Here is an 8,462-nt window from a genome sequence, read left to right as displayed (position 1 = left end):
ACTAATGCCTACCAGTACCAATCCCACAAGCCATAAAGAAATGCTTGGACAAAGTGTACATTGGCAAGGCAGAAGAGCCAGGCAGATTGATTGGCTCCCATCTTTATGGTCATGGCAACATATGCATTGGTCCTCAAGTTATTGATCTAATAGGAGCCTACATATTCCATCGGCTTTGTATCGTACTGGATCCTAAAAACCACATTTATCCCAGTGCTGGGGAATTAACTTAAGGCTACATTCACACAACGTTTGCCCGCCGTACCGTAGCACCGCGGGCACATGTTGGCACCGGGGAGAGGAGGAGGAGCGCTGCTCACCCCTGCCCCTCTCCATAGTGATATATGGGGCACAGTGCCATATTCCTGGGAGAGATAGGACATGTCCTACCTTTTTCCCAGTTACAGAACGGTACGGTGCCGCACCGTACCGATCCCTGTATGGCTCCGTGGGAATAAGAAGGCATTGAAAGCCATTGAGAAAACATGTGCAGCTAATGATGCATATTTTGGGGTATTATTGCACCAAGGAACACTTTAAATAAATTTGGTTGGATTTTTCTAAATCTCCATATATTTAACTTTTGTTAAAAATAAGGAGAAGATCAAGAGTCATGGTGAAAAATCCCTTATTACATAAGGGTCATATATGGATGGAAATGCTCTCTATTACCTTAAAATTGAATTTCAGGGATATATGGAAATTGTCATATACCAGTTTGAAACACAACCAGGTATCTGTTAATGTAAGAATGTCCACATATCAGTCATATCATCCAAGCCTGGTGATTGAGGTGGAACTGATTGAACATCTAATCTCTATGGAGGTGACTATACTCCACGAAATCAGATGTGAGGGGAAAGTAGGTTTGGGCATTTTGGATTTCAGCTTTTCGAGGGACGTAAGCCACCACAAGACTCCACATGTGTATGGGGCACGGTTATGGCTATTGGCAAAATATCCTTTCTGCAGACAGTTATCTAAAGTGTAGGCCACCTTAATAATTTACAAATATACTATAGATGCCATATATTTTGGGCATTAGGCCAATGTTTGCTCTACTCCAGTAGACTAAGTCCAAGTGTTAACTGAAACTAATTATCCACCTAATACTGGAGCCATCACTTAGGCTTAATGGATTATCCGAAATGCTTAGTAGCAGATTAATCTTGGCTAATTCTCATCCATCGGTCTGCTTCTGTCTACTTTTTACGTACCCTGATTTAAGCAAGTGTTTCATGAATGCACCAATGATGTCGAAGAATTCAGACGCTGGGTATTAACATAACAGAAGAAAGCGATTAACCAGACACTGGCAAGGGATAGCTTGTGGCACATGATATTGAATAGGTTGAACGTGTGAAGTGTATAAGGTGTGAAGAGGTGTCCATGCTATATAAAGTCAGAGAGTGATCCCTCACATCAGATTGAGACCTCTCCAAGAAGAATCATGGGTCTACTGAGTAGCCTTATCTGCTTAGCACTTTGTGATGTAGTTCTGGCCATTCCTCTCCAGGGACATAAAGGATTTCAGGATTCATTTTATAGCAGGAAAAACACTCAGAGAATAAACTACCCACTCTATATGATGCAGCTCTACCAGTCACTCATCACGGGGAACGCAACTGACCTCTCTGGATTGGAACACCCTGCCCTCCAGGAATCGGACACTGTCCTGAGTCTCAGTGCAAGGAGTAAGTACACTTTTTTACTTGTTGGTATGTTGAAGTGCTTTGACAGGGTATAAGTAGGGTATACAACTTCTTGGGGCCTCATTGTTAGGACTCTGGAATGGAAGTCTTGAACACTCTGTTCCTACTCAATGCTCAATTTTGCTCCCGTCTTGGCTATTTTCTGTCCCCCTAGACTTTTAGTAGAACCCAACGAGCAAAGTTGACCAGCACTTCATTCAAACACCTCTTCCCTGAGTTAGTGCAGTGAGAAGTAATGGAGATGTTGATCTCTGGTGTAGCATTTTACCAATCTTCAGATGTTCAATCATCACAAGATGTGCCGATCTTCAGATTCTAATGAATGTCTACAATAGGATGATCAATTTGTTTTAGACTACTGGTAATATAGAGTACCAGCATCACCATCTTGACTGTGAAAGACGTAATAACATGTAACTTACATACTATATGCTTGTAAAACATTACCTACCATCCAGTCTACCATCACATATGCACTGAGATTTTAAAAAAATACAAAAACTTGTTGCCCGGATTTCAAGTTAAGGTTTAACTGCATCTTAGTACAGTCAAGGCGTGCCAATAAAAGATTTTATTTTTTATTTTTCTGTTTCTTAGATGTAGTATTAGGTTTTGGTATTATTGTTTAAAGTTACTTGTATATTGTAAGGACCTTCATCAGACTACGATCCCATCTGTTTATTTATACTCTTCCTCCTCTCTGGTGATGGATGACTGGCTAGTAGACTGTGGAATGGGACTAAATGCTCATTATGTCATTAGATTTTGTGTATTCGGTGTAGGTCTTGTACCAGGACCTGTACAGTTGTCCCAATACACATCCCATGTTGTGACATTTGGCCAAACAGTTTTTGTTTTGTCTGTCGGTTGCTGACAGGACTTACAGCAGTAAAAGGGAAAAAAGATGAATATACAAAAATGTTCTTGGGTCCCTTTGTTGTTTTGACTGTCTGGATTCTAATATGTCCTCTTTGTGTATTCCACAGGCTGCACTGAAGAAAAGGACCGCTGGATGATATCCTTTGACATGTCTTCGGTCTCCAGCGGCACTGAGTTAAAGTTGGTGGAGCTCAGAGTTCGTTTCCCTCCTTTTCGAAAGAAACATATCACAGTAGAGATCTACCATTCCAAGGAAGGCCAAGAAAAGGTCTTTATGGGGTCTTTCAAAACTAACCCTACAACACAAAAGGATGAATCCTGGAAGATCTTCAATCTGACCCACATCCTGCGGAATTCCATCCACCAGGGAGAACCGGGTTCAAGTGATGAATATATTCCAGCAGAGGATCTGGTGCATAAAGAAGCTATAGATGCTGCTCAAACTCCACAGGACAACACAGAACATCTCACTGGTAAACCCTTTCCATCAGACAGAGCAATGCTTGTTGTCTTTGCCAGGGAGAAGCCAACCACAAGGCAGTTTGGTTCTCCGAGCCTTATTCAGACTGTGCAGTCCTCAAAGTACATCATGTCAGAAAGAAGAACCATAGGAAGTGGACTAAGGAGAAACAGGAGAAACCACAACCCAAAACACAACATGATAGCCAACAGTATGCAAGCCAGAGCCAAAGACGTTGGCGTACCTCTTTGTAGAAGAGTCGACATGTGGGTGGAATTTGATAGGATTGAATGGGGCAACCGAATTGTCTACCCAAGAAAGTACAACGCCTATAGGTGTGAAGGAACATGTCCCATTCCACTCAACGAGAGCTTTCAACCTACGAATCATGCGTTCATAAAAGTAAGTCTCAAATATACCCTGTTGATGTATCTGTTTAGATCATATTTAAATTAATTCATATTTGTCGATGGTGACTATACAGTCTAAGGCCTCATTCACACTGCTGCATGGGGGATGTATATACGGCCAATATACGTCCCCCATAGACGGCAATGGGCACACGGCTCTGTACGGGAGCGGTACGGTGCAGCACACGTGCGGCACCGTACTGCTCCGTACCCCGTGAAAAAATAGGACATGTCCTATCTTTTCACGGCATACGGCGCCGTGCGCCATACATCCCTATGGAGAGGGGCAGGGGTGAGCAGCGCTGCCGCGTGCCCGCCGTGCTATGGTACGGTGGGCAACGGTAGTGTGAATCCTGCCTAAAGGGGGATGAATTATTGCATTTAATGAAAACGGCCATGGGATCCAGCTGGAGATTGAATAGTAGGTAGTTTGGTAACTAAGAGACCCCCCCAATTTATATGATAGCTGAGGATTTCTGAGGTGGGACAACCACTTTCTAGACACAATAACCCTATGTCATGTTATGTAGGTTCTGCTCACATATGTAACATCCAAATTTGATAACGTGATACAAAGTGCCCTCAACAGTTGTTATGATGCATCTGTGACAGTCTGGACAATGGTGCTTCTAACCCGATTCTCATGTGTTGCCTTTGCCTTTCAGAGTTTGGTCAAGTTGTACGATGCAGAAAAAGTTGAGTGCTCCTCCTGCGTCCCTGTGAAGATGAGTGCGCTCTCAATGCTCATATACGAGGATGAAAATGTCTCGCTGAAGCACCACGAGGACATGGTGGTAGAAGAGTGTGGATGCAACTGAGGAAATTCAGATGTTTTTGTTTAAATTGCTCATCTATGTATATACTGTAAATAAGATATTTATACAAATATATATATTTCACATTTTAATTCCCTTTTTTTACTGTGGACATTATTATTTAACCTTTACACACATTGTACACAATGGGGCATATTTATCAAGCTGTCTGAAAGTCAGAATATTTCTAGTTGCCCATGGCAACCAATCACTGATCCCCTTTAAAATATTCATGAGCACTGGTAAAATGAAAGCTGAGCTGTGATTGGTTACCATGGGCAACTAGAAATATTCTGACTTTCAGACAGCTTGATAAATCTTCCCCAATGTGTGTTTTGTAGCTCTGATCCCAATATTTTTGTGAATCTATTATTTCTGGCTACATAATAATAATTATATTATTTATTATTATGTAGCCAGAAATAATAGATTCACAAAAATATTGGGATCAGAGCTACAAAACACATCCATAACATGTGCAGAATGGAGCCCCAAAGGGTCATTTGATGCTTCATTGGCTTCTTAATCTGTATCAGGCCCTTTCAAAGATTATTTCCTATGTCTGGCATTGATATCCTCTGGTGGGGTTACTGTTTGGGGGGTTATTCGGCTTTTTAAGGCATCAGGGGTTGGGTGTCCTGATAACGCTGACCCCAAGAGATAACACAAAAATGTGTTACCCCAAAATGTGTCTATGTAAAGAAAGTGATACAGACGGTCCCCTACTTAAGAACACCTGATTTACAGACGACCCCTAGTTACAAACGGACCTCTGGATGTTGGTAATTTCCTGTACTTTAGCCCTGGGCTACAATAAACATCTATAACAGTTATCACAGGTGTCTGTAATTAATATTTATTACTAATCCTGGTTCTTATGACAACCCAACATTTTTTAAATCCACATACAGTTCCGACTTACATACAAATTCAACTTAAGAACAAACCTCCAGAACCTACTGCCTGTATTCATGATGGGGAACTGGCATTGGGATGTACCTCAGTCCAGGCCACCAGGATTGTAACTAGAGTTCTATGAGGTACAGGGGAATTATTGATATCCCATAAGTCATGATGTGTGGCATGATTTATAGCTGTTTTATAGCTTTCATTGTGCAGTCCAGATGACACCTGCCCTTTATTCTATGGGTTAGGGCCGCCAGTCAGAAATTTGGGGTACCTAACTGACAAGATTTTTGGCTCCCCCGCCCACACCCTTTTTTTTCCCATCTTATATTATTATGTCACATCTCATATAAGTGCTTCATAAATTCATTGTCCCTTATATAGTTCCCTGGTATTAACCCCTTCCCGTCAAGGCCCTTTTTTGATTTTTGCCTTTCCATTTTTCACTCTAACCTTCAAAAATCTATAACTTTTTAATTTTTCCATATAAATAGCTGGTTGAGGGCTTGTTTTCTGAGTAACAAATTGCACTGCATAGTGACGGTATTTAATATTCCATGCCGTGTACTGGGAAGCGGGAAAAAAATACAAATGCAGTGAAAATGGAGAAAAAACGCATTTGCACCACTTTCTTGTGGGCTTGGATTTTACAGCTTTTACTGTGCGCCCCAAATGACATGTCTACTTCATTTTTTTGGGTCGGTGCGATCAAGGGGATACCAAACTTGTATAGGTTTTATAATGTTTTCATACATTTAAAAAAAACTAAAACCAACTGTAAAAAAAAAATCTTAATTTTGTCATTTTCTGGTGCTAATAACTTTTTGGTGTAATTTTTATCGATTTTCAATGACTTTTTCGATACTACCATTTTAAGCACTTTATGGCCTTTTGATCACTTTTTATTGAATTTTTAATATTTTCCAAAATGGCAAAAAAGTGTTTTTTTTCAACTTTGGCCATCAAATGGCTATTTTCCGTTACGGGATTAAAAGTTGAGAATAACTGTCATTATATTTTGATAAATGGGATATTTTGGGACGCGGTAATACCTAACATGTTTATGATTTTTACTGTTGCTCTCCAGTAGATATGTAGCCTCTTACATATGCCTCCAGTATATAGGTAGCCCCAGACATGCCCCCCAGTAGGTAGGTAGCCCCAACCCCTTATAACAGTAGAAAGCTAGCCCCAGAAGATGCCCCCCAGTAGATAGGTAGCCACAGCACATGGCTCCAAGTAGTTAGGTACTCACAGCAAAAAAAATAATAATACTCACCTACCTGCGCACTCCTCGTCGCTCCTGTGCTGTTTGGCAGCGATGATGGAGCCTGGGTTAGAGAAAGGAGTGGATGCCGGCAGGAGTGGTGCCTGGATCGCACAAAGGATGCAGGCAGAGGCACCATTGCAGATGCACACAGCTATTGATGGGGAGGTGAACTGCAGGTCGTCCTTTACCTCTATGATGACGGCCCTGCTTTGGGTCAGCACAATCACAGAAATATATTTTTTTTACGTCTTAATGTCTAAACAAATTTTGAACTTTGCATTAAAATACTTGTGTTGCCACACAGAGTCGGTTAAGGTGTCATTGATTGCGGGATGGAATCACATTTTCAATTATACTATTTGGACAACTGTACAACTTTTTGGTCACTTTTTATTCAAATCTTTATTGTAGATAAAATGACAAATACATTGAACACTTTTTATTCTGTTACAGCATTTATGGAGGAAAATAATCATTTTTAACATTTTAAAAAATCAAATATTTTTGGATGCAGAGATACCTAACATTATTATGTTTTTTGTTTATTTTTATATGTGTTTTAGGAAAGGGGGTAGTTAAAGTTTTTACATTTTCAGATTTTTTTTAAAACTTATTATTTATAATCTTATTTTTTTATATTATTTCACACCCTCAATGGTACTTGAACCCTAGGGGGGTCTGACCATCAACTGTATTGCAGTATATTGAGAATATATTGCTTCTATATTATAGGCTGCCTCCAACAGAATGACAGCTATAGGAGCCTTTAAAAGTCCCTGAGCCCTCTTTATACTCCCTTGACAGTTTACTATTCCCAAGTCTGTTTTACCCATCAATTCCATTTAGAATGTAAGGGTTCAGGTGCTCAGTTCCTATTCAACGGACCATAGCGTGGACACAAGTCCTGTACCGACCACTGATCAAATGACCTAAACTTAAGCACATAGGTACCATCATTTTTAATAGTTGGGAGAGGAATACCCTGCTCAGGACCCTTCTGTAGTCCCATGAGCAATAAGTGGCTATAAAAAAGGCCCCTTTCTCTGAAGGACCTCTCCTTTACCTGTTGTGTATGGACTGCCTATTGATTCCCATCAGAACTGTGTGATGTTTCCCCTCTGTAGGCACTTTAGGGAAATGGAACACTTGCTGCTAGATTTCCCCTACTGCATATAGCAATTTATGGAGGTTTTAGATAGCGGAAGGCTTATTATTCTGTGAATCTTCTTAGAAAGCATTTGGCAAAGCAGCTATAGGATAGGGCAGTGATGGCGAACCTTTTAGAGACCGGGTGCCCAAACTACAACCAAGACCCACTTATTTACCATGAAGTGCCAACATGACAATTTAAACAGTAATCCCTGTTCTTCCACAACATTCAATCGTATCGGCCTCCTGAGGACTCCAATACAGTTGAAAGCAGGAGGGCAAATTCAGACATCCTTGTAGCTTCTCTCTGTACAGGAAGAATCATGGGGCCAGCAAGGGGGCCTCAAAAGATAATCCAGCCCTGTTTACAGCTTTTGAATTTTCCTGCATTTCCAATCAATTAAGGATGTGTCACCTTAAAAGAGCGTTTAGAGCAGCATCTCAAGATGTCTGGGACTGCAGGAAGATTTGAGTCCTGTCTGGTGAACTCTGACCTGGGGTGACAGCCTGGGTGCCCATATTAAGGGCTCAGAGTGCCACCGCTGGCACCTGCGCTGTAGGTTTGCCATCACTGGGATAGAGGATACCACACTGATTAGGACTAAGGGTTCAATTGCTGGGACCCCCACCAATTACAGAAAAAGGGTCTATTTCTCCCTAATAAATAGAGAAGTAGGTGTCTACTCCATAAACTGTCAATGAGATGACTGGTGAATCAAGGAGCAGTGTGCAGACTCAATCTGATGCTACATAATGAGAATGATACCTGTGTTTGGACCCCCCACTCATCAGCATGCTGTTGTTAGGGTATAACCATGTAAGTCTGGTCCACCCTATTTAAAATGTTCTTGTATGGTCTGC

The 8,462-nt window shown here is 41.1% G+C and overlaps 1 protein-coding gene across 1 annotated transcript; it reads left to right on the top strand.

Annotated features, from left to right (window-relative positions):
• Window positions 1-1,267: 1,267 nt before the first annotated feature.
• On the top strand, window positions 1,268-4,279 carry LOC140125747 (nodal homolog 2-A-like). The gene is made up of 3 exons (XM_072144610.1): window positions 1,268-1,694; window positions 2,699-3,453; window positions 4,127-4,279. Exons 1-3 carry the CDS (start codon window positions 1,451-1,453, stop codon window positions 4,277-4,279), a joined length of 1,152 nt encoding a protein of 383 aa, XP_072000711.1. The 5' UTR covers window positions 1,268-1,450.
• The last annotated feature ends 4,183 nt before the right edge of the window (window positions 4,280-8,462 follow it).

Source organism: Engystomops pustulosus, chromosome 4 (assembly GCF_040894005.1).
Source record: "Engystomops pustulosus chromosome 4, aEngPut4.maternal, whole genome shotgun sequence".
In the NCBI taxonomy this organism is placed as follows: Eukaryota; Metazoa; Chordata; class Amphibia; order Anura; family Leptodactylidae; genus Engystomops; species Engystomops pustulosus.
Note: the sequence above shows the minus strand (reverse complement) of the source record. Positions and strands in the feature narration are given on the sequence as shown.

What these genes read in the sequence shown, in the direction of transcription:
- LOC140125747 (XM_072144610.1), top strand. Translation starts at nt 1,451, where the DNA reads ATGGGTCTACTGAGTAGCCTTATCTGCTTAGCACTTTGTGATGTAGTT. An exon ending in CCTGAGTCTCAGTGCAAGGA is followed by an intron (nt 1,695 to 2,698) that starts GTAAGTACACTT and finishes TGTATTCCACAG; the next exon opens with GCTGCACTGAAGAAAAGGAC. An exon ending in CGAATCATGCGTTCATAAAA is followed by an intron (nt 3,454 to 4,126) that starts GTAAGTCTCAAA and finishes TTTGCCTTTCAG; the next exon opens with AGTTTGGTCAAGTTGTACGA.